General features: G+C 58.2%; 1 protein-coding gene across 3 annotated transcripts; it reads left to right on the top strand.

Annotated features, from left to right (window-relative positions):
- The first annotated feature begins 10,158 nt into the window (after positions 1 to 10,158).
- Positions 10,159 to 22,222, top strand: Mdfi (MyoD family inhibitor). 3 transcript variants are annotated; one of them, XM_023722562.1, is made up of 5 exons: positions 10,159 to 10,217; positions 11,567 to 11,653; positions 16,554 to 16,745; positions 19,906 to 20,130; positions 21,584 to 22,222. In XM_023722562.1, the coding sequence occupies exons 1-5, from the start codon at positions 10,172 to 10,174 to the stop codon at positions 21,838 to 21,840; spliced, it is 807 nt and encodes a 268-aa protein (XP_023578330.1). In that variant the 5' UTR covers positions 10,159 to 10,171; the 3' UTR covers positions 21,841 to 22,222. The 3 variants fall into 3 exon arrangements, with proteins under 3 accessions (XP_023578330.1, XP_004624213.1, XP_023578338.1); XM_004624156.2 differs by lacking the exon at positions 10,159 to 10,217 and adding an exon at positions 10,290 to 10,510; XM_023722570.1 differs by lacking the exon at positions 10,159 to 10,217 and adding an exon at positions 10,964 to 11,036.
- Positions 22,223 to 24,969: the final 2,747 nt, after the last annotated feature.

Genomic DNA, 24,969 nt, shown 5'->3' with positions numbered 1-24,969 from the left:
AGGGGTCCTTGTTCCTGTGAGCTCAGCAGCAAAGAGCAGAGCAGGAGGAGGAATGCCCAGAACAGGGTGTGTTAGGAGGTCCTCAGATGGGGTGATGGGTCCTAAGGATAGTGCAAGGTGAACACAGGGATGGCCCCCCTGCCCTCCCTCCCACAGGCACCAGTTGCTCCCAGCTCCCAGCCTTGACCCTGGAGGGGGGCAGGAAGCCAAGTGGGACTGCACTGGTGGGGAGTAGGGGGACTGAGAACGACCTGGAGTCAGGCTGGACTGGCACTCCAGTGCACAGCAGAAGGTAGGTGCCATCAGTCCTCTTCCCCCCCTCCCGCATTCACCTGGGGGTCCCTCAGCACCCCATTGATATAGGGAAAAATGATCTCCCAACCTGACCTGGAGGAGTTCGTGTTCTCTAAAACTGAAGAATGAATTTTAGGAACCAACGGAGGTTAAGAGTAGAATAATTATTGGGAAAGAAAGTTTCTGTCTCAGAGGGGACAGAAGGGGGCCCAAGCGGGTTGCCCAGGAAGCTGCCTCTTCCAGATTATTTTTATAGGACAAAATCATGCGGGGCTAAGGAACTTGCTTAGGTGGACAAGAGGTGGGACTAAGCTATAGTCAACCAATGGGATTACAAGCACCATTGCTCAGGTGAAATTGATTAAGTTGAGGCCCAAATGGGGAAACACGTCACATAGCAAGCGGGCATGAATATAGAATAGGATTTTATGGGGTGGCCATCCAGTAGTAGTCGGATTAACGATTCTTGGTCTCCCTCAGGGTGATGATCAATCTCAGATGCCAGTCTTTAGGGAGGTCGGTATTTGTTTGATCTTTGGTCTTTAGGTCTGGCCCATGGCAGGAGCATCCATCCCTCCCATAGTTGCAAAATATCTGGACTTCTGTGTTATCTCTTTTGAAGGCCTGGCCCTGCCTGACTGCCTAAAAATATTTCTATCTAACTTGGCTGCCTACAACACCATGACCTGGCCCTATCTGCCTTCACACATGTTAAGACATGCGCTCCGCGACGCGGCTGCAGCCACAGACCTTTAAAATTCAATGTATGGGCTGGTGAGATGGCTCAGTGGTCTAAAGCACCTACTTAGAAAAAGCTTAGCTAAAGCAGAGGGACCGCGGTTCAATCCCCCAGCACCACATGCCAGCCAGCCCCGCCCCCTGGTGGGCTGAGCTGGCCACACACACACACACAAATAAATAAAATTAAAAAAAAAAATGCAATGTATTAGGGCCAGCCAGATAGCTCAGTGGACTAAAGCACCTGCTTAGGTAAAGCGCAGTGGTCGGGTTCAATCCCCAGGGTGCCATGCAGGCCCCGCCCCCCGGGGCAGGCTGAGATGGCAATTGAGACTGGGCATGGTGGTACATGCCTGTAATCCCAGTGCTTGGAAGCTGAACACAGGAGAAACACTATAAATTGGATCGTAGTGAGACCCTGTAAACTCTGTACTAAACACACACACACACACACACACACACACACACACACAATGCAACGTATTGAAGTCATGTGTGGTGCACACGCCTGGAATCCCTGTAGCGGAGGCACTCTAGGAGGCTGAGGCAGGAGGATGGCCATGAGTTCAAAACCAGCTTATGGCTAGATAATGAGACCCTGTCTTAAAAAACTAAAAAACACACAGACGGTTCTTCTGGACCTACTTTCACTTCATTCCCTTTTTTTTTTTTTTCTTTCCTGCTTGTTCAGTCTCCTTTTTCCACAGACTCAAACACACTTCTGTCCCCTGCCTTCTAAACACAAACAAGCAGGAACGCTCCCTCTGCCCTTCCCTCTCCTGCTCAAAGAGCCTCTGTGCCCGGCACCCTCAGGTGGCCTCCAACTCTGTGGCCTGTGCCTGCTGCCTGCTGTGCCCAGCCACTCCCTGGGGACCTGTAGGGACACACCCTGCTCCTCCTGGCCTCCCTGGAGAGGGGTGCCGGGAGCTTCACCCTGAGCCTCCTCAGCCCTTTTGTTTTTTATCTTGCGGTTCTGGTTCAGTTGCTACGTTCTCTGGGCTGGGCTTAAATTTATCCTCCTGCCTCAGCTTCCCAGAGTGCTGGGGTTTCACAGACATTTGCCTGTTTTTGTTGTCCTTGTCCTTTTTTGTTGAGGCCAGGCATGGGTTCAGGGCCTCGAACGCCGTGGGCAAAGGGCTTTCCTTTTGGGCCATGCCCTCAGCCCCTCCTTGCATGGTAGCTTTTATGCTACCAGACAGAAGGGTTTTTCTTTTTTTTGGAAACAGCTTATTGAGATATAACCCACACACCCTACAATCTACCCATTTAAGCCCTGCAATTCAGCAGCCTTTAGCACGTTCACAGAGTTCCTTCAGCCATTGCCACAGCCATCTGAGATCATTTTCACGCCCAGAAGAAATCCTGAGCCTCTTCCCTTCCCCGGCCCTTACCATCATGAATCTCTCTCCTTTGTCTTTTTTTTTCCCCCTTGATATTTTATTTTATTTTTGGGTACCAGGGATTGAACTCAGGACCCTGGACTTGCTCGGCAGGCCCTTATGCAGCTGAGCTACCTGCCCAGCCCCCTCTTGCTATTTTATTTATTTATTTATTTTTGGCATTTAATGCAGGGGCTACAGGTTCTCACTACATAGATCCCACTCGTAGTGATTCTCCTGTTTTCAGCCTCCCAAATGCTGAGATTACAGGCGTGTGCCATCACACCCAGTCTCAATCGCAGTCTCAGTGTGCTCCGCGGGCCGGCACATCACGCCAGGGATCAAACCCCAGTCTCTGCGCTCTTCCTAAGCAGACGCTTTAGTCCGCTGAGATATCAGGCCGGCCCTTCCACTTGCTACTTTAAAGACTGTGTATTTTGTGCATACAGTCTGATGGGCTGGATGTAAATCTACACACAGAAAATAAAGAATCTTAGCCTCCCAGTTTCTCAGCGCTCCCGTTTTGAATGACCCACAGGGCCTGGCCAGGGAGCTGTTTTCAGGTGGAAGGGGCAGGTATGGCGGGGAGGGGGCTGGGATCTGAGGCCGGAACCAGACGCCCCAGGATTCCATGCAGACAGCCATGCGTGCATGCGTGCGGACTCTCTGGCCCAGCAAGTGTTGGGGATGCTAGGCTGCTTCCACCTTCCTGCCCACCTCCTGGCTCCCAGACACCCCCACCACTTCTGCTCTCTCTCACAGATCTGGCTGGGCTCCCTTCTCATCCTGGGAGAGGCTAACCAGCACCCTCCTCTGGGGCAACATTGTCACCAGTCACACAGCCTCCTCCCGCAGGCCAGAGCTCCTGGGTCCCTTTGGAGTCCTTATTACAGTGCTGGTTCTCTAGGGGTACACCCTGCCAGGCCCTCCTAGAGGATGAGGCAAAGAGCAGGAAGTGGCCCTGCTCATGAGCTGCTGGGTGTGCTCCGGGCCAGGGCAGCGGCTGCTCAGCCCTGGGGGTCTCCTTCCGCAGGTGAGATAATAAGAGGACCCACACAGGAAGATGCCTAGGGAAGGAAGAGAGCTCCCTGCCCTGCAGCCCCTCCTCAGCCTGTGAAAGGGCCCTTCATCCAGGCTGAAGGCCGTTGTGTCAGTCCTACAAGGAGAAGTCTGCCTGTACTTAGGCCCAATTCAGATGCCACCTCCAGGAAGCCTCCCTGGATGTCCCAGCCCTACACTTCCTCCCCAGCTGAACAACCAGGACCGGTTCACTGAAAGCCCCACTCCTGGCCTGCACAGGGTCATGGCCCTGCCTACACACCCTGCACTCTCCATAGAGTCCAGCCTCTGGAGTGCTGAGATATTAGGCATTCACTGCACATCCTGCAAGTCTGGGTTTTGTTCGGCTTGTTTTTTTGAGAAAAAGTCCCACTAGGTAGCTCAGGCTGGCCTCAAGCTCTTCACAATCCTCCTGCCTCAGCCTCCTGAGTGCTGGGGATTACAGGTATGCATGCAAAGCCTGGTCTGAACTTTGGTTTGGTTTTATTTTTTGCTTATGGTACTGCAGATTGAACCCAGGGTCTTTACGCTGAGCTATGACCTCAGCCCTTTTTATTTTTTATTTTGAGACAGGGTCTCACTAACTCGATAAATTGCCTGGGCCAGGTTTGAATTCATGGTCCTCTGCCTCAGCCTCCCAGAGTTCTGGGAGTTTGCAGCACCATACCCAGCACGTCTGAGCTTGAGAGCCTGGGCTCTGTAGCTGGGGCTTGGGGCATGCTGAGTGGATGATTGAATGAATGATTGAGTGACGACAGGATACTACAGCTGTCCAGCAAGCTGATAAATCTACAAGAGCTGTTTTGGGGTCCCCCACATTGCAAACACCCCCTCCCACTAGGGCTTTGCATCTGTCTCTGCATCCCAGGGGAACCCAGTTTGCCTTGTGGCCCTGGGCAGGAGAAGGGCAGATGCTGCTGCCCCTGTGCTGCAGGAGGGCGGGCAGCGTGGTGTGGGGTGAAAGGGCACCGTGTCTGACAGCCTGGCACACTGCCCGGGGAGAAGGTGGCCTGAGAAACAGCAACGTCACCCCGGCCGCTGACTCATGGCAGCAGGGAGTGGTGATTCCTACTTGGAGACTCTGTATCCCTTTCGGCCCGGGCCTGTCCGCACCTGCACGCCTGCTCTGCGCTGTGATTACCCTGCACGGGGCTTCCGGGGGTGCCAGTGTGGACCTGCAGGGCTTGCCTGCAGCTGTGGCTGGGCCACCCAACGCTTGGTGGGGTCCTCTTCCCGAGGCTGCAGCTCTGCCCTCTGACCACAGCAAGGAAAGATTCTTTTTTTTTCTTTTCTCTCAGTACTGGGGGTTGAACTTGGCCCTTCATGCTAAGCTACACCCCCAGCCCTTTTTAAAAATTTTGTTTTATTTTATCTTATTATTTTTAAGAGGGTATTGCTAAGTCACGGCATTGCCCACTCAGCGCAACTTGCAATCCTCCTGCCTCAGCCTCTGAGAATGCTCAAATTAGTGGCATGCACACCACACCTCTCTTAGGCTCCCTAATTTTAGAATTTGTGGCATTACACCGGTCTAGCTGGGGAGTGCAGGGCAACTGTCCCATTTAAAGGCTCTTAGTCACTTTCCTTGTTGCTGGGACTGGACACCTGACATCTGCGACTTAAAAGCAAGGTTTCTTCTTGGTTTTGCTTTGCTTGTTTGCTTTGCATTGTTTTTGGTTTGGCTTGGTGTTTTGAGACAAGGTCTTGCTATGTATCCGGGCTGGCCCTGAACTCACAGTGAGCCTCTGATCCTCTTGCCTCAGCCTCCTGAGTGCTGGCATTACAGGTGTGTGTCACTGCGCCCAGCTAGAAAGGCTTATTTTAGCTCAGAGTTGAGGAATTTCAGTCCAGGGGTTTAATCAGAAAAGCCTTGGCAGAAGGGCCTGCGCAGAGGAAAGCTGCTCTCTCGGTGGACGGGAAGCGGGAAGCGGAGAGAGAAGAGAGCAGCGGGAAGCCTACCCTTCCGGTCGCATCATCCCAAGAACTCCCCCCCCACCCCCCCACCCCCGTCCCCTGCAGGCCTCTGTGTGGTGAGGTGAGTCCCCGGTGCTCCCCATGGCCCATCCTCCTCCACATGCCTGCCTATGGGCGACGAGAATTTGGATGACATTCTCCACCTGAACCCTCCTGTCCTGGGTCAGACCTCAAAGTCCTTCTGGCTGGGTAGAGCCACACATTCCTCCGCATCCGGGACATGCTTAGGGGCCACGTGCTAGCAGAACCTTGTCTCGCATGGCCCCTGCCATCACCATAGCGAAGCGTGATCACCTCACAGGCCTGTCACCTGCCAGGCTCTGTCTCCAGGACTTGAGTTCTCATCTTCCCCACCAGAACCATAGGGGTACCCGCCCCCTTCAGTGCAGCCTGAGGATGCAGAGGGGGACTTGGCAGGGAGGAAGCTGAGGGCACAGCTCTGCTGTGACCAGAGCCAGCACCGACTGTCACAAGTCACGTCCCCACCATGCACCCTGGGTGGGATGAGGCTTGCACTGTCCCTGTGGGGTCCCCCAAGCTGAGAGCTTCAGCCCAGCCCTGTTTCTCCCACTTACTAGGGATAGTCATACAGAGGAGATAGGGCCCCCCAGGGCCGCACCCGTCTCCCCACGCTGGCCTCAGCTGCTAGGCTCTTCGATGTCCTTTCAACAGAGCCACCAGGTGCCCTGTTTGCTGGGGCAGCAGGAAGTGGTCAGCCCTGCAGAGGTCACAGTTGAATCACCCCTCCTTCACCTTGGCTCCTGGAACTCATGGAAACACGAAAAGTGGCATCCATGTCATAGCCCAGAGCTGTGGTCCAGAGCCGTGGCACTGGCTGGGGAGGTGTGACGGGGAACACAGTGCCAGGTCAGCTCCATCCTGGCCGAGTCTCCTGAGGCTGGAAAGGTGGGCGCAGGATGGCTGCTCTAAGGACCTTGGAGCTTTTGCATGTTGAAGATGGAGAATGCCCACCCTCTCTTTTGGGGTAGGGATCAGTAATTGAGGGGACACTATCACTGGCCACTGACTCAGGCATGTATTGTGCAAGCAGGAGACAGCATGGCAGTCACAGACAGTCCTCAGGGAGGCTGTTCTCCACATGACGGGACCCCAAACAAGCACACCTGGACATAATGCATTCTTTCTACCAAGCTGGGAAGCAGGCCTGTTGAACAGGACAGTGGGGGAGGGAGAGGAAAAGGCCCGGATCTGCCCAGTGTGCGTGGCCTGTGGCCTGGGGCATCTGCTCTTCCCTTCTGTGCCCTCGGGGGCTAGAAGCTGCCCAACTACATTTCCCGCACTCCAGTTAGCTTCTGCAATGGGAAGCCCTGGGGTGGGAGGGCAAGAGAGGGGCAGCAGGGTTCTCTGCTTCTGGGGTGACTTCTAAAGCCCCACAGCAGCAGGGGCACCTAGGCAGGCATTTGGAGGTGGTAGCTGGGGTGGGAGCTTCTTGCTTTTGTCCCAGTGGCCCATGTCCAGGCCCAGAAGCAGCAACAGAAGTGCTGGCAGCCGCTCCGCAGCGGCTGTAGGGCCCCCTCACTCCTTTTTCCTCACAGGACGCCTGCAACCAATTCCCTGTAGCAAGCAGCTTCCCTGTGAGGTACCAAGCCAGGCTGGACGTTAAAGGACACAGAAGCCAATGAACGAGTTGATAGATATAAAAATGCTTTGATTTTTATCACAGCAAGGGTCAAAGCAGAAAGGAAAGCCCCAGCCCAAGCAGACGTGGATCCAGTTCCCTCTCCTAGCCACAAATGCCACATAGGTAGGAGAATGTCCCCGAGGCAGTCCTGCTGATTAGGCAAAGAACCTAAGCATGGTTTTCTGGAACCTAAAACAGTCACTGCAAACTTGTACTGGACACACTGTGTCCTTGGGTGGAGGGCTGCAGAAGGGATCCGTAGTTTTAGCAGAATGTCAAAGAAATAGGAGATTCAGAAAAAGCTGTAACTTTTTCAGCCCAAGGAGTACATCACTGTGCCCGCACAGAGTACACGAAGAAACTCCTGCTTCTACTTACCTTGGATCCTTAGATTGCAGGCATTTATGCTTACCTTTGTGACATCTTTTCCCCACTTTGGTTTGTTTTGTTTTGGTTGAGAGACCCTCTCACTATGTAGCCCAGGCTGAGCTTGAACTAGTGGCAATCCTCCTGCCTCAGGCTCCGGAGCACTAGGGTACCAGGCAGCTCCAGCACTGAGCGCCACCCCCCCCCCACACCCCCAACCCCCCATGCCCATCCCAAGTTCTTTCCTTCGGGTACACACTTCCTGCCATCAGGGAGGGGCCTAGGAATGGAGGAGGGTGACTCCCAACCCCTGCCTCACACAAACCACTCCCTCACCCGACTCTGCTTTTGCCTGTAGTCCCAGCTATGCAGGAGGCCAATGCAGGAGAACTCAAACAATGTGGGAGTTCAAGGCCAGCCTAGACAATGGAGTGAGACCTTGTCTCAAGAAAACAATCCCACCAGGGAGATGGCTCAGTGGAATAAGTGCTTCCCTGGCAAGTGCAAGGACCTGACTTCAATCCCTGGTTCCGCAAAAAAAAAAAAAAGAAAGAAAGAAAGAAAGAAAGAAAGAAAGAAAGAAAGAAAAAGAAAACAAGCCCAACACAAAACAAAACGCTCCTGCTTTTTACACTGCGTCCTACTCACAGCAGCACCCACCCCCCCTTTCTGCAGGGTGATCAGAACCACCCAGCCTAGCCACTGGCGTCTGCCTGGGGACAGAAAGACAGGGAGACTGTCCACGCAAGGGCCAGCGGCTAGCAGACCCAGAAACCAGCTGCAGCAGATCTGGGCTTCTGAGCACATTGCGTGGAGGGCATCGAGGGTGGCTGGGGGACCACGGCTTGTGTGCGGGGCAGAGTCTGTGCCAGGAGGCGCTGTCACCTTGGCTACCAGGAGGGCACTGGGGTGGGGGGTGGGGGGTGGACACCCGGGTCCGGGAGAATTCGCCGCTCACTAGCAGCGCGACTCAGACTAGGGGCTGCCTGCCTCTGGCCTCTGTTTCCCCAGGGGAAACATGCGCCGCGCTCTCTGTGCAGCCCGTTCTGGCCAATCAATGCACTGCAGCAGCTAACAAGCAGACGCGGAAGCCAGGAGGGGGCAAGGTCTATAAAGGGCAGCGGTGTGGAGTAGAGAGCAAGGGGTCCTGCGTGGCCTCGCTCAGATGGTGACAAAAGCAGAGGAAACGAGGGAAGCGGCTCTAGAAGCACACTCTGGGCAGAGGAAGAGCAAGTGCAAAGGCCCTGCAGTGAGAACACACTTGAGATGTTAAAATGACCCTAAGGAGGGAGCAGCCCGGCTAGGAAGGGGCAAAGCATGTGACCCGAAGGACAGGGCCTGCAGCCCAGCACAGGAGGCTGCCGGCCACACTGGGAGCTGGGCCGGGCTTCCTCAGAACCCACCAGGTGCTGGGGTGCGGCTGCACCTTGGACGTCGCCTCACCAACAAGGGGACCTGGCCAGGCCCTGTAGGACACAGCCACAGGCCAGGCACAAGAGTGAGGCACTCGGCCCAGCAGCAGAGCCCCAAAAGGAGCATCAAGAATCTTGGTCATTAAGAAAAACAATTTCCCTGAAATCTATTTAAAATCAAAATCCATTCCAAGAAGCACACGAGAAACAAAATGCCAGTATTTTATTTATTTACTGAGGCAGGGTCTCACTGTGCAGTCCAGGCTGGCTTTGAACTCACTATGCAGCCCAGGTTGGCCTTGAACTCACGGTAATCCTCCTGCCTCAGCCTCCCAAGTGCATGGATTACAGGCCTGTACCACCATGCCTGGTCACCACATAAAATTTTACTTACAAAACAGGCAGCTGGCCCACAGAAGTGGTTTGCTTACTCCAGTGCATACACCTGTGAAGCCAGCTCCTTGTGAGACTGGGGCAGGAGGATTTCAAATTCCAGGCCAGCCTGGGCACCTGAGTAAGTCAAAAGGGATGAGGATGTAGCTCAGCGGTAGAGCACTTGCCTAGCATGTGTGAGGTTCTGGGTTCAATCTTCAAACAGACAAAAAAGGTCTTAAAATAATACATACCAGGACTGGAGAGATGGCTCAGTGGTCTAAAGCACCTACTTGAAACAAGCTTGGCAAAGCACAGGGGCTGCGGTTCGATCCCCCAGCACCACATGCCAGCCAGCCCCGCCCCCTGGTGGGCTGAGCTGGCCACACACACACAATAAATAAATGTAATAAATAAAAATAAATAAATATTAAAAAAAATAATACATACCTACGCACTCTCTAAAGTGATCACACAGTAAGGTATTTCAATGAACCCTTTGGGGTACACATTGAGTGCCCCAACGCTCATCCCTCCTGAGACTAAGGCAGCAGGGACTTCCTCGGAGCAGCACAGACTCGGGTTCCATGCAAGGGACCCTACTGCGCCTGTCCTGAGATTCTAACAAGTTCTGGCTTCCTACCACAGTATCCCAAAATGTGCACCCACTTTAGCCACTTGGCTGCTGAATCCTTACAAACTGAGCGCGCCTATGTAACCAGGGTTCAGAGTTAAACTAAAAGGAATATTTACGTTGCCAACAAAACAGGCTTTAGTTCTGGGCTGGAGCTGACAGCTTTTGAGATTCCCGGGGCAATTTGGGACGGGAAGGGCACGCCCAGAGTTTAGGGGTCCAGAACTGAAACTGAGACGCTCAGGAGAGAGGGCGCGGAGCTGAGGACTGTACCCCGGCGAGAGCTCGCTTTGCCAGGCGGATGGACAGAACCCGCCCTCGGACGTGCGAGTCCTGCCGGGGCCCAGGTAAGAAGGCGGAGGCCGCCAAGCCCGCGCGGGCGCGTCCCAGTGACTCAGCCAGGCCGCTAAGGGGTACGAGCGCCGGGTTCCAGCTCCCCCAGACCTCGCCCCGGCTCCGCAGGGCGCAGCCGGGCCTGGCGGGCGGGACCCCTCCTCTCTGCCTGCCCCGCCTCCTCCGGATGCAGCCACCGACCCATCGCTGGGACGTTGGGGACGTGGGCGCCCGGGGCTCCAGAGCTGCGGCGCCGTGGAGGCCACGCCCTCTCGGGCCCAGTAGCGCCCCAGGACCTGAGAGTGCCGTAAGTAGCGACTTAGAGGACTGAGGGTGAGGGGAAGCCCCGAGTTCCTGGCCCAGTCGTGTCCCACCCACCTTGGCCATAGCGCGGGACCCGGAGAGATGGCCAAGTGTCGTCGCCCGCGGGAGAGACCAGACTGTGGCTGCCCCCAGGCAAAGGTGGCTGAGGCGCTGTCACCCCACTGGAGTGCCCATGGGCCCACCTGGCCCACTAGGCAGCCACAGCTCCGCGTCCCCCTCCCCCCGCGGGTCCCTGACACCCGGGAGCTCCAGTCCAGGCGTGGGCGCCCCTCCTCGCCTTCTGCTCGCACCGTGGCTCTAGATGACCCAGGACTCCAGGCTGAGCTCAGGGAACTGAGCTCTGAGTCTCCTCGTGGCCCCAGGGGAGGCGCAATCCGCCTTCCCACGCCTTGGGAGGGTGGGGACCAGAGCGCTCCGGCCACGCACAGGCAGAGGAGTCGGTGGTCGGGCTTTCCGGAACCACGACTTCTGCGGGTTGGGTCTTGAGGGTCCCTGAGCCCAGAACCCAGGTACCCGGATTAGGACCCCAATGGAGACGGGGGATGTGCAAAGCGTGGCCGTGGAGCCCGACTGCCGTCTTTGGAGCGAGATTTGGGGGGTGCGGTTGCTGTCGCTTTTGGCCCCGGGTCGTTTCTCTCTTTCCTCCGACTTTGCAAAGTTTTACAGAGTTTAGGACAAAGGGAACGGCGCAGCCCGCGGGGCTCGGGCCTGGGGCGGGGACTTGGGGAGTCGGGGCCCCGCGCGGAGGAAACGCGCCGGGCTGGCTTCCTGTGGGGGCGCGGGCCTCGGCGCCCCGCGGACAGACGTGTCCGGCCGGGGGGAGGGAACACGGGGGCGGGGAGGCAAGGAGGGGCGGAGACAGGGTGGGGGGCGGGAGGGGAGGAGCCGGGGACCCGGGACCGAGGAAGGGGCGGCGGGTGTGTGGGAGGAGGGGGTGCGGGCGGCACCCGCCTGTGGCCCTCAGCGGGGCACGCGCGGGGGAACCCTGCCGGGAACACCGCACGAGCCGCCGCAGCCCGCTGAGCCCTGTCCCCTGCAGGTCCAGGGCCGATGTCCCAGGTGAGCGGCCAAAGCCCCTCTCGCCACGACGCGCCCCATGGAGCCCCCGGCGCAGTCACGGAGCCAGGTAGGAGCGGGCAGGAGAGCGAGGGGCGGCTGGTTCTGTCCCTGCCACCCGAGGAGCAGGGAGATGGCCGGGAGCGCGAGGGTGGGGTGGGGCTGGGGCGAGAAGTCCAGGGGTCGGGACCCAGTCCAAGGATAGTGGAGGGCCGGGTGGGAAGGCCTGGCCAGAACCGCGGCGGCTGCGCCAAGTTGGCTCCGACTCCCCCCAGCCCATAGGCTCACACACAGCAGACACACAGCACACCCATAGCGCGCACACGCGCTCACACACACGCACACGCACACACTTGTGCTTGTGCACACACGGCAGACACAAAGCAGACAGACCGAACACACCAGCAGCACACACACCCGAGGCATCTGTTTCTCCGTCCTGGGATGTGTCCCCCCATTTCTGCCTAGTGTGTAAATATTTACGGGGGCCTTGGGCTGTAGGGAGTGGGGTGCCTTATTGTTCCTTTCCTTCCCCTCCCCCAGTCCAGGGAGTGCCCAGCGTTTCCCGAAAACTTAGGTCTGCCCAGGGCTGCTGTGGGACGCCCCCCCCACTCACCTACTGCTGCCCTCTCGCAGGCTTTCTGCCCTGCCTGAGCCTCAGCGCCCGCTGTCCTGCGGGCCCAGCCACAGATCAGCCTGCTAGACAGCCCCTTCTGCACCTTGGGAGCTAAGCTCCAGAGTATCTATTGGCAGGACGCTTCTGACCAAGACAGGCTGCCATCCTGCAGGGTCCGCCGTCCTGGGATCGCACCCTCTCATCCACAGGCCCAGCTTAGGTCGTGAGGGGGATGGGTATTCATGCAGGGTCTCACCCAGGCTCTGCCTTCCTCGCTTCCCTCTGCCTCCACCTCACTCTGCCCCACCTCAGGCTACATGTCTGGTTGGGGAAGCAGCTGGGCTCCTGTCTCCCCAAGATGAACCCTTGTACTGTGGAGTGAGGGTCCCCTACACCAGAGTGAAGACTGGACCGCCACCTGGCTGATGGCAAGCACCCATCTTCACACCTCCTGGGGTTCATGCTCCCTCTGCAGAGGAACTCACTATGGGGGCCCCCAGGCTGCAAGAAGCGCTGGGCAGGGGCTGTAAGCATGTGGTGCACTCCCGCCTGTCTCCTCCCTTCCTCAGGGCCTTCCTCCCACCCCATGCTTCTCCCTCCCTTATCCACTCTCTGTCCCCTCCACCACTGCCTTCTCCTCCTCTAAGACCCACCCCATCTGACCTGAACCCAGTTCAGCGTGCTTCAGGCAGGGTCACTTCCTGGGCAGGACCCCAAGGGCCCCAGGACCCCAGGGCACCCCCCTAGGGTGGCCCAGGCCAAACAATGTGGCTTTCATAACTCAGGCCTCTTTCTGCCTTCCTGCCATGGCCTTGGGAGTCTGAGCCTGCTGCCCAGGAAGCCCAAACCGCAGGCGACGCAGCCAAAATCCCACAGACGCCTGAAGCTGAGACTGAGCCCTCTGCCCCACCACAGGCCAAGACAGGAGGGCAAGGCCAGGGGCCCTTCCTTAGCTGCCCAAGAAGTGGAGGGGCCGCAGGGGACTCAGCAGCCCTGGCTGGGGCAGATGGCCAAGCCCACACCCTTGGCTACCCCAGTGGCCTCCTCCTTACCCATCCCCAGTGCCCCAGAAGCCTGGCTCCCAACCCTGCACACAGACTTCTGCCCAGCACTTCAGTGTCACATTCCTGCACTGGGTTCTAAACTGAATTTCCTGGGAATCAGAGTCTTTGAACCTAAAATAAAACCAAGGCGACCCCACCTAGCCAACAGTTTAGCTTGGTGGTCTAAGACCACGTTATATACAGCAAAGGAGCCTTCTGTCTCTGGCCTCCTTGAGGTTCGAGGCTGGAGGTCAGCACTAGGCCTCAGCCTTCTGTCTCTCTTCTCCTGACCTGGGGCACCACGAACTCTAAGATTTCAGCGCTTACCAGACCTGTGCTGAGCACCCTCCCAGGTGTGGCAAATCCAGCTGCCCCAGTGGAAGGAATGGGAAAGGCAGCAGTCCTCTGCAAACATCCAGGTCTTCGTGACCAAATTATGACCAGCAAGAGGGACAAGGCACCATGGTCCTAGAAACTGCATGGCCTGGAGGAGGCATTGCTGGCCCCGGGGTCCGGGAAGGCTTTCTGGAGGAAGAGAGGCTCCAGCGGGGTCAGGAAGGATGGGCTGGGTTTGGACAGTGGTCAAGAGGCACCATGTGAGCCCAGGCAGACTGGTCAGCAGGCTTGGTGATGGCCAAGAGCCACGGAGAGGTCTGGAACGCAGGACCTTTGTACACTGAATCCACGGAAGGTGCCAGCCGAGGATGTGGACCCAGGGCCAAGCGGAGACAAAGTGCAGGGCTCCGGATCCAAAGAGGTCCTGGCTGCTCTCCAGAGCTGATCGGAACTCCGAGGGGAAGCCTGTGCCACTGTCTACAGAGTCAGGCAGGACTGGATTTGAGGGACCTGGCACTGGAGCTCTGGAATGAGGCCTCTCCCATGCCAGCGCTCACAAGCACTGCCTGGGAAAGACCCTCAGAGGCAGGGTCCACAGGGAGGCAGGCTTGGGGTTTCTGCTCCAGGGTGCCACGGGCATACTGGTGCCGCCCCATTAGGCGAGCAGGGTCAGCAGGGGTCTGGCTGGGGCTCCAGCCCTACCTGATCAGGCCCTGTGCATGTCGCCCACTGCTGCACATCCACCCTCCGGGAGCCGCTCCTCATAGAGGCTCTGCATATCTCTCTTGGACAATGATGTCCCTTGTTCACAAAGAGACAACTGGTTCTGTGGCCCCTTGGTGTGAGTGCAGGTCATTTCGCCTCCTGTAGGGCTTTCCTGCCCCTCCTGAGCCCAGGATGGCTCTTCTCCACCAGGTCCTGGGGGTGGAGCCTTTCCAGCATGGGTTTCTCTACTGCTGTTGCTTTTCTTCCCTCTGGTTCTTTTGTTTTCTGAAAACAAGATCCCACTATGTAGCCCAAGCTGGCCTTGAACTCACTATGTGGCTCCAGCTCTTGGCCATCTTCCTGCCTCAGCCTCCGGAGCGCTGGGATGACAGATGCGCACCACCACACCCAGTTTTCCCTCTGAATCTGGTGCCTGTCCCTGAGCGTGTGATTCAGGCCTCTTCTTCTCTTGGTGTGCTCTTTCCCCGTTAGGACCTCTCTTGTCTGTCTGTGTGTCCAGATCCAGACCACAGACCTCCTGCCCTTCCTCGCTTTCTCCGGTTCTGGGGCTCAGGCGGAATGGCCGGCTGCTGCCGGCTGGCCTCAGCTTTGCTGTCCAGAGCTTCCTGACGGAGGCTGGAGGTCGACAGCCATGCGGGTGGCTGCAGGGAGCGTTGGAGAGCTGGGACTGGGGTGGCCGAGGACTCCAGTCTCCACTTTTTCTCACCTTCTGCCTCTCTACCCCTGGAGGCCAAAACAGCAGGAGTCTGGGCTCTTCTACAGCACTGACAGTCACCCCTGCTGCGACCACACAAGCTGACCAGATTTCAGGAACCTGCCCCAGCTGGTGGCCAATGGGGAACAGGAACAGGACCCTCCTGCTCCTCGCTGCCTTTTAGCTTTTGTTACCCCTCCTAGGACAGGCTGGACCTCACCTGGGGTTAGGGCCTGGTGCTGTGGCAGGACCCTGGCCCCAAAGAGCCAGAGCTGCCAGGCTCCTCAGACCCTGGAAGTTAGGACCACAGCCCTGAGCTCCTGGGCTTTGTCTCTGCATACCTGTCCCCATCTGTCCCTGCTGTGATCTTCAAAAGCCGTCTGACCTGTCTGTGGCCAATGCTGGTGGCAAGGGCATCTCTGGACAGGCCAGAAGAGCTGGTGGGGGTGGGGCGGAGTGCCCCTGGACAGGAAGGGCCCCCAGCAGAGACCCAGGTGCCACGCCCTCCCCACCCTGCCCCCACTCTGGCCCCAGCAGGGCCTGTGGTTTACCCTGAGCAAGTCACAGCCCGTTTGGGTCCTCACGCCACCCACATAGGCCTCCAGGACCTCTTATCCTCAGGGCCCCGAGGAACCAGAGTCAGCCTGTGTCCAGCCCACCCAGCCCAGGACTCCTGTGTGCACAGCCTCGTCGATCCCTACTTCTCCCCTCTGTTCTCACCCCTGCTGTCCCTCTTGCCCTCTGCTGGGGAAGGAGCCACAAGGAAGCCCTCTCTGTACTCTGGGGGTTGCAGTTCCCCCCGCATGGCGGTTCTGCCTCCTTCTGGGTCTGTGTCCCCAGGCCCTCCTTTGCTGTCTGTGTGGTATGTGCGCGGCAGGGGTTTGTATTTCCCTCTCAGGTCATCCACCCCTCTGTGTGGCCTGCCACCCTTGGGAGTCTCAGTCTCTGCTCCCCAAATGGTGTATGGTAGGGTGGGAGAGGCCAGAGCACATTCCGGCCATGGGGTCACCCTGTGGCCCTGTGCAGCCTGGGCGGGGCTGCAATCCAGAGCTCAGGCTGCTTTCTCCTTCCATCCTCTAAGAGCCCCAGCCCTGTCACCTCAGATCTGTGGGTTTGGAGGTGGCTCCGGGTCTGGACACTGTAATTACCCATGGGGCCTCTTTCCCCTGACAGGCCAGGGCCCTGCTCTCTGACCCAGTTCCTGCTGCCCCTCCTCCCTCACCTCTGCCCATCCTCTCTGTCCCTCCACTGCCTGCTTTCAGCCAGTCCCTATTTTCTCCCCATCAGCCTGACGCCTGTCCCTGTCACTCCCCCTTCCCTCTCTGCTGGGTACCTGTGCATCCCCACATCATATCCCTGCACAGAGCACACAGCCCTTGCTCAGCCACTGGAGCTTAGGAATTCTTTGGGGGTCCACAGTGGTGTCCCCCAGGGAATAGGCTGAGGACCTGGTGTAGGGCCAGGGATGTGACTCAGTGGGCCCATGATCTGGGGGCTGGGCTGGGCATTGGGGAGGTGCCCTGGAGACAACACCTTGGCTCTGCTTTTTCCCCAGGCCAGTCCGCATGGCTGGTACCTGAGCTGGAGGTAGGAACAGGACCCGCTGGTTCTGTGGGGGCAGCACCAGAGGAGGAAGAGGAGGGCTCCCTGGAGGAGGCGGCACCTCCCATGCCCCAAGGAAATGGCCCTGGGGCTCCACAGGCCCCGGACAGCACTGACCTCGATGTCTCCACAGAAGCTGTGACATGTGAGTCCCTGGGGACCACAGGCTGGGGCAGTAACATGTAGATGAATTGTCAGAAATGCGGGGATCAGGACTGGGGAAATAGCTCAGCGGCCTAAGCACCTGCCTGGTAAGTGCAAGGTCCTGAGTTTGATCCCTGGTACTGCACATCATGCTGACCACCAAAACCAGGCTTGAGGGGCTGGGGAGATGGCTCAGTGGAATAAGCGCTTCCCTGGCAAGAGCAAGGACCTGAGTTCAACCCCCAGTTCCGCCAAAAAAAAAAAAAAAAACAAAAAACAGGCTTGGGGTGCACACCTGTAATCCCAGAACTGGGGAGGCTGAAACAGGAGGATCACCATGAGTCCAAGCTGCATAGCAAGAGCCTGTATCTAAATAAATAAATAAATATTAAAAATAAATTAATAGGGGCCTGCCCCTTAGCTCAGTTGTTTAAGTGGCTGCTTCAACAAAACAGCCTCAGCTTGCTGTGGTTCGATCCCCACAACTCCAGCCAGCCAAACATGCCCTGAAGGCATTCGGAGCCAGCCCAAAAAAAAAAAATGTGGGGGGCACCTGCTACCCCTTGGCCAGGCCCTGAAGCATGGGCAGCCACAGGAGTAGTGCTCAAGCTAGAGGAAAAGGCTGGGTTGGGCGAGATCGGAGTGGAGATTGCTGCATCTTCCAAGGGACCCAGGGCACAGGGCAAGAGAGGGCAGCTCGTGAAGATCCCCAAATCCACAGGCTTGCTTCTTTCTTTCTTTCTTTCTTTCTTTCTTTCTTTCTTTCTTTCTTTCTTTCTCTCTCTCTCTCTCTCTTTCTTTCGAGATAGTCTCCCTATGTAGCTCAGGCTGGCCTTGACCTCACTATGTAGCCCAGGCTGGCCTCAAACTCACAGCGACTCTCCTGCCTCAGGCTCCGGAGTGCTGGGTCACAGGCATGTGCCACCACACGCGGGCTGCGGACCCACTCTTGCTTTCCAAATTGCTCTCCTGGCACGAGTGCCTGTGCTTGCAGGTTAGCCTATAGTGGGCAACGGGATACCAGTGGCCAAACTCATCTTATAGATAGGAAACTGAGGCACAGAGACCTCCGCCCTCCTTGGCCCCAGCCAGGGCACCCAAGCCTAGCCGTGGGCTCAGTGCTGTGCTGCCTGCCCAGCTGGCCAGAGCACTGGGAGCCACCCCCAGCCAGGACATCTGGGGCCAGGCCAGCTAACACTGTGCCCTCAGCTGCCACCAGACACACCCGCGGCCAGCAGCATGGAGAGGAGGTCAGAGCGTTGGCCACAGAGCAGGGCCCCAGGGGGACATGGGACAGACGCTGCTGTCTGCAGCCCATGTTTGCTCTGTGACTCAGCCCCACAGCTCCCCCTGTGCCTGTACCTCATGGACCCGGCTCACCACATGCACCACCCCAGCTTCCCGTGGTGCCCGCTTAGGCAGCAGGGCAAGGGGCACCATAGCCGGCCAAGACCCAGCCAGGCCCCCTCCATGGGACCAGGAGGCAGGCAGGATGATTCAGGCCTGGCCACTTCCTCTGGCCTTACCCCTGTTTACTGAGGTACTGGCCCAGCCACACCTCTAGCCAGAGGCTCGGCCTCCTCTCTCTCCTTGTCCCGGGCTCCTTCCTCCCAGCCTCCAGGCCTTGTCCCCTCCACTTCCAGGCTGACAGACCTTCGACAAATTTTGCCCTCCCTGGGTCTGAGTTTTCTCTTCTGTGAAATGGGACCACAGAGTGATCTCTTACAATGTTTAAAGGGGCAACAACATGAAAAGCGTTTGATGCTAACGGCTCAAACTCATACATCGCTCCAGCAATCCCAGCTGCTTGCGTCACTGACGCAGGAGGAGCAATCAAAACTTTGAGTCCCACCTGGGCAACTTAACAAGCTCCTGACTCAAAATTAAAACTAAGGGAGACACACAGTAGCGCAGAAGTAGCAGCCTGGGATTTCGTCTCCTGTCCCCTGCGTGCCTGTCTGCTGGCTAAGCACCAGCTCTTACTCTCCAGGCCGCTCCCCCCTGGAGTTCTGTTTCTGCATCAGAGTAGAGGGGCGCTGTACCCTGCCAGTGCCTAGATGGGCAGCCGGTGCAGCAGGTGCGCAGTGAGTGCTCCAGGTTGTGACCACTGCCCTTGCTAGCAGGCCAGGCCCCCTTTCTGTGTCATTGTCTGCATTCCAGACTGTGGAGTCTGGAGCCCCAATCCCAACCTGGGGAATGGAAGTACCCCACATTTACAGAGGGCCTGGCTGCAGCTCAGGCTGGGGGTCCCGAGCACCCACTGCCCCTGCTGAGTCCCCAAGAGCATGTGCCTACCTTCGTTGCCACCCCTGGTGAGGTCTAGGAAGGAGCTGGCACTGGCTAGGGGTCAGCTTCCTGTACCCCACTGATAAAGTTGAGAGTTGGGGCCCTGGCCTGGGAGGAACTGGGGGTCCTCCCCCCCAGCTTCCTTTTCCTTCTGACCCAGACTCGGTGGCCTCCACTCTTTCTGCCGCCTGCCTCAGAGGTAGGGGCCAAGGCTTGAGCTTGGGGGGAAGGAGCCACAGATGGGGGCTGTCTGAGGAAGCCCTGGGTTCCAGGCCCAGGCTGCATCTCCAAACAGATGTTTCCAATAAATCACCCAGTGCACCAAGGGCAGAAGCAGCTGGGGGCTTGGCAGCAGCCAAGGGGAAGGTTAACTGCTTCGCTGCTGTCCTTGTCTGTCCTGTCCTCAGAGTCCCAGGACTCCAAGAACAGGAGCTGAGTTTCAGGTGGAGTACGAAAGTCTTGGGCAGGGGGGTCATGGTGGCACACGCCTGTGATACCAGCACTCAGGAGGCTGAGGCAGGAGGATGAATCACTGCTAGTTCAAGGCCAGCCATAGTGAGTTCAAAGCCAGGCTAAACATGCATAGCGGGACCCTATCTCAACAAAACAGGAAGTGGAGCCCAGGCTCTGCATAGCCCCTCCACCTTGCAGCATGAGCCTCTTCTTTTGTGGGGTGAACACTGGCCTGGGGGTCAGGAGCTGGGGTCCAGCCTGCTGCCGTTCCCTGGCATGGCTCTGGGCTTGTCAGTTCTAAGCCTCAGTTTCATTTTTGCAGAGGACAGTCTGGCTAGAGGCCCCGTGGTGCATCAGGCAGAACTGGGGCTTGCTGGAGACCCCCACACTTCCCCCAACACCCTTTTTCTACACGTCTCCAGGCCAGCCTCAGGGGAACCCGTTGGGCTGCACCCCACTACTGCCGAATGGCTCCAGCCACCCCTCAGAGCTGGACAGTAACAGGCAGACGGGGAATGGTGCTCTTGGGGGCCCCAAGGCCCACCGGAAGCTGCAGACGCACCCATCTCTGGCCAGCCAGGGCAGCAAGAAGAGCAAGGGCAGCACGAAGTCCACCTCCTCCCAGATCCCCCTGCAGGCGCAGGAAGGTAAGCACCTGCCCGCCCTTTCTCTCACAGCCTGGCCCATGACCAGGGCAGCAGCCCGAGCTCCAGATGCTGGCTAGAAATGCAGAACCCTAGGCCTCACCTCCACATGGGGCCCAGGAGCAGGGCTCCCAAAGCCCTTTGTGCCCACTTGGATCTGCCAATCTTGCAGAGCACACCTGTTGTATAAACGGAGGATACCCACATTCTTGAGGCTGCCCTGCCAACCCTGCTCTCTGGGAAGCTCAGATATGGCCTGGGGCCCTGGGGCACATGCAGAGGAAACCCCTCCATTTCTGGAATCAGGAATTTTCCTGGAGGGGTTGGGGAGCACAGCTCAGCGGTACTGCACACGCTGGCCACATGCAAGACACTGGGTTCCGAGTTTGGTCCCCAGCACCAGAAACAAAGAAACAGAAATTAATTTTCTTGAAGGTATGGACCATGTGGCTAGCGAGGGCAGAGTCCTTGGCAGAATACGACCGTGCTTCATGGGGCTTGGGTTCAGAGGACCCAGAATTGTCACCCCCTGTTGCACTTTCAACAAAGATCCTCCACCACTTGGGGCCCCAGCTCTGCTGCTGTACTCAGGGCCTGCCTGACCCTCACCTCATGCATGTTGCGGGACCCTGGGCTGGGTTCTGCATGCATGACTAGGATATGGACCGTGTCCCTTCCTGTAACAAGTACAAAGAGAAAGAGGATCAGATTATCACAGGGCCACCCGTGCCACCCACACAGGGCAGGGAAGGCCACAGGCTCTGCAGGTGCTGAGGCCGAGTGGGAGGACCCAGCCGGGAGGTGCAGGTGCCAGTGCAGGCAAGGAGGGGCCAGGGAGGGGCTGAGTGGACCCTGTGTCTGGACAGCCAGGGGGACATGGTAGTGACTCACCAGGTGGGTATGCTTGTGAGGGGCACAACCAGGACAGTTCAGGGTGGTACCTCCCCCTTCAACTGGAAGGCACAGGGTAGGGGAGACCCTCAGGGTGAGCCTGTATGTAGGAGAAAGGGTGGGCAATGGGAGAGCCGCCTTAGGGGTCCTGGGGATGGGGGCTTGTGGGTTTACATTTCCCCAGGGTTACAGGATCCAGCGTAGGCTTCTGGGTGCCCTACACAGTTCCCGAGCCTCAGGCTTCGGTCTCCGCATCCATATAGTGGGCTCCCTGCAGCCTAATCTTAGTGTCATGGGTGCTCTGCATGAGTTTTCTCCCACACAGCACCTGGGACAGTGGGTGCCAGGGCCCTGTCACTCTCAGTGACTTAACTTAAATCTTAAGTTACTAAGCCAAGGAAGGGCAAGTCTGACACTCCACAAGGGCTGCCTGATGTGGGCCCTGCTCTGAGCCTGGGGTCATCACTTGCCCTAAAGATGCTGGCCTGAGCACTATGCTCACTTCGCACAGCCCGGCTACCTGGGGTCCCCACTGTGGCCTCTCCTGCCCCCACCCCACCCCCAGACTGCTGCGTGCACTGCGTGCTGTCCTGCCTGTTCTGTGAGTTCCTGACCCTCTGCAACCTGGTCCTGGACTGCGCCACCTGCGGCTCCTGCGGCTCAGAGGACTCGTGCCTGTGCTGCTGCTGCTGCGGCTCTGGCGAGTGTGCCGACTGTGACCTGCCCTGTGACCTGGACTGCGGCATCCTGGACGCGTGCTGCGAGTCAGCCGACTGCCTGGAGATCTGCATGGAGTGCTGCGGCCTTTGCTTCTCCTCCTGACCAGCGAGGGACACAGGGATGGACGGACGCACGCCCGGGCCACCCATCTCTCCCAGCCACCACCCTGGGACTTCCAGGGGGCTGTAGGGGGGAGGGTGGGGGGTACCAGGGCTGCGGAACACTGTGAACGTTGGGGAGGGGAGGGAGGGGGTCCATGGGCTTCGCTACCTCTCTCTGGTGTCTCCTCTCATGCTGCCCCAGCTGGAGGACAGCAAAATGTGAAAAGAGCCCCTTCCCAGCCTGCCGAGCCCCAGTGGACCTTCCCTAACCCACGAAGTGACCAGGAGGCCAGGCCTGGGCCAGGACAGGATGGGACAGCACAGCAAAGCCTGGAGGGGCAGGGGCAGGCACGGAGGAAGGGTCTGTTCTATTTGTCAATGTACATAAAGGTATTTGTTCATCTCTGCCTCCTCCTGCCCATGACCAACTGCTCAAGCAACCCCCCACCTGTGAGCGGCGCATAACCTGTCCCTCACCTTCTCCTCCCTCATTCGCGTCCCCTACCAGGGAAGGAGGCAAGGAAGGGGTGCTGCCTCCCCTCCCCAGGGAAGAGCGCCCAGAGCCGGAAGAGCCAACCTTGGCGCAGGATTAATTAATAGCAGATGGGTTCAGGTTTTGATTGATTAATCTGCTGCTGAATGCAGCCCTCCAGTTCGCCCCTGTGAAGTCACTCCAAGGCCCAGGGAGACGCCCATGTCAGTGGCACAGGCCTGGCACTGCCCCAGTGTGCACCAGGCCTTGCTGGGAGGTGAACGGGGGCCTGCCTGGGGGGAAAGTGACAGCCTCAGTCACCCCTTATCAGCAGGGCCCGGGAAAGCAGGACCATGTTGGGATCCCAGAAGCCATCTGTCTCAAGTCTTTGGGGTGCAGAGAGGAGAGGAGACCTGACTGCCACAGAGCTGTGCAGGGCAGGGAACAAGAGCAACACATGCCCAGGGCCTCCAGGAAGCCAGGAGTCAGGGTAGCAGAGATGTCGTAGGGTAGGGCACTGGGTGGCTCTGAGGAGGGCTTGGGAAGTGGGTACCCAGGGGCACGGGTGGGTGCTGCTCTTACCACCGATGTCAGGAGTGGTTTGGGAAGTTCTGAAAGGAAGAGGGGCGCTCAGAAGGGGGCTCAGTGGGACCCAGTTGCTCTGGAATGTCCCCCAGATTAGGAGTCCAGGCCGAGGGAGTGGGCCTGGGGAGGGACCATGTGCCTCAGTTGGTTTTCTGATCCCTACAACCACACCCAAAACTGAGAGCACAGGAAAGGACCCACCCAGGGCCGCCCGCTTGGGACCCCATGTTCGCTCACCTTTCATTTGTTCCTGACTTATCCTGCAAGTGCAGAAGGTGCCCGCAGTCTCTGTGTGCACGGCACTCACATGAATTCACTTCTGTGCTGCACCTGGACCGTCTGCTGCCTGTGCGTCTGAGGAGTTTGATTTTCAGGCCCAGGACCTGGCCTTGGACTGGGTGGACAGGCCACTGCTTAGTGATGAACTGGCCCTGTCCCAGCCTGGACCATCACAACTGAGCTGTTCAGAGCACACTGCTGAAGGTGGCATTGCTGGGCCCCCGGGTGCTGCCCAGTTGTCCTCTGGGGGGTGCACAGGGTCCGAAGTGTCCACATGTGCCGTGGTGTTTCCCCTCCTCCTGGCGACCAGGGATGGGAGGGAAGCGGGATGCCAGGGCAGCAGGGTGTCTGGCACAGGCCGGCAGGAAGAGGCGCCCGTGCAGTCCAAACACTGGCTTCCTGCCGAGGCCTCCTGAGGTATTTGCTTTAGGCTGGAACTTGAGACCTGAGCCGCCAAGGGTGGGGACGGCGGGATTCAGCCAGACCCCCACGCACGTGCACACATGCACGCACACACGCGTTCTGTAAGTCATATTTCCACACACGCATACACATACCGGCCCCACACACCACTTACACACCCGATTCACATCTGTTCACACATTGCACATTTCAAAGTCCGGGCTGGGCCCGAGCCCCAGCCCCACGCCTGCACCTTTGCCCACGCTGCCTCTCCCAGTTCCTCCTGTGTGCCCAGCCAGCCACCTCACCTCTGGGCAGCATATGGCATTCATGGCCAGACCACCACCCACCTCCCCTCGGAGCTACCCACGGAGCCTCCAGAGAAAGCCAGGGACCCCCCCCCCCGTGGCCCCTGTGGGCCCCATCTCTGCTTTCTCACCACACTAGTGGCTGGGCCGGGTGCCAGGTCTGGGCCCGGCTTGGCTGTGGATCCCAGGAGCAAGGTGCTACCAGTTTCTATGCCCTGGTTTCCTGGGGACTCACTGGGACCCTAAGGTGCCTCTAGAAGTCTGGTGGTCCAGGGTCGAGTGCCACCCTGCCTCTGGTGCCCAGGAGACTACTCGGGGACTGCCCTCGCCCTGGTTGTCCCCGCTGAGGTGAGCATTCCCAGCATGGGGCACACGGAGCTTCAGGATGCCACCTTTTGGACCCCAGAGGTGTGAGCCGGGGAAAATTTTAAGCAACACACCTGTCCCACAGGCAGTTAGGTCGCAGGCCTCTGCTGGCTCCAGGGGAGAGGAGACGAAGGTGGGGGCAGGAGGGTCCCTGAGGCTCAGGATGACTGCAGATAGCCCCCGTAACAGCTAGGAAAGCAGTGTGGCACCCTCAGGATGGCCCTATGCAGTGGAACAGGAGCCCTAGGGAGGAGCGGGCCCAGCCCACCCACCCTTGTGTTTTCTTCTCTCTCCACTGAGGAGGACCACGACCCACCACTGGTCAATCACTGTGCCAGGGAATGGAGGGCTGTGATTGTTCCGGCCAAAGTCAGGGATCATCTCCACGGCCATAGCAGGCTGGTTACTTGGTGGCCTCTCCAGAAGCAGAATGAAGAACTGGGGAGGAGACGCTGCCCAAATAAGTAGAGGTGCTGTATGAAATTTAACAAGGGAATGGCTGGCCAGGTAGCTCAGCTGATTAAAGCGCCTGCTTGGGCAGACGCAGGGATCGGGGTTGATTCCCAGCATGCTGTACCGGCCCCATCCCCAGGGCATGCTGAGATGACAATTGAGACTGGGCGTGGTGGCACACACCTGTAATCCCAGCACTTGGGAGGCTGAAAACAGGAGGATCACTATCAGTCCTATCTGTAGACCCTGTACTAAATACATAAAA

The sequence above is a fragment of the Octodon degus genome, unplaced genomic scaffold, assembly GCF_000260255.1.
Source record: "Octodon degus isolate 3935 unplaced genomic scaffold, OctDeg1.0 scaffold00005, whole genome shotgun sequence".
NCBI lineage: Eukaryota > Metazoa > Chordata > Mammalia > Rodentia > Octodontidae > Octodon > Octodon degus.
Note: the sequence above shows the minus strand (reverse complement) of the source record. Positions and strands in the feature narration are given on the sequence as shown.

Excerpts from the sequence above, each read along its gene's own strand:
- Mdfi (XM_023722562.1), top strand. The coding sequence starts at position 10,172 with ATGGACAGAACCCGCCCTCGGACGTGCGAGTCCTGCCGGGGCCCAG. Across the intron at positions 11,654-16,553 it reads CGGCGCAGTCACGGAGCCAG|GCCAGTCCGCATGGCTGGTA; the intron begins GTAGGAGCGGGC and ends CTTTTTCCCCAG. Across the intron at positions 20,131-21,583 it reads CCCCCTGCAGGCGCAGGAAG|ACTGCTGCGTGCACTGCGTG; the intron begins GTAAGCACCTGC and ends CCCCACCCCCAG.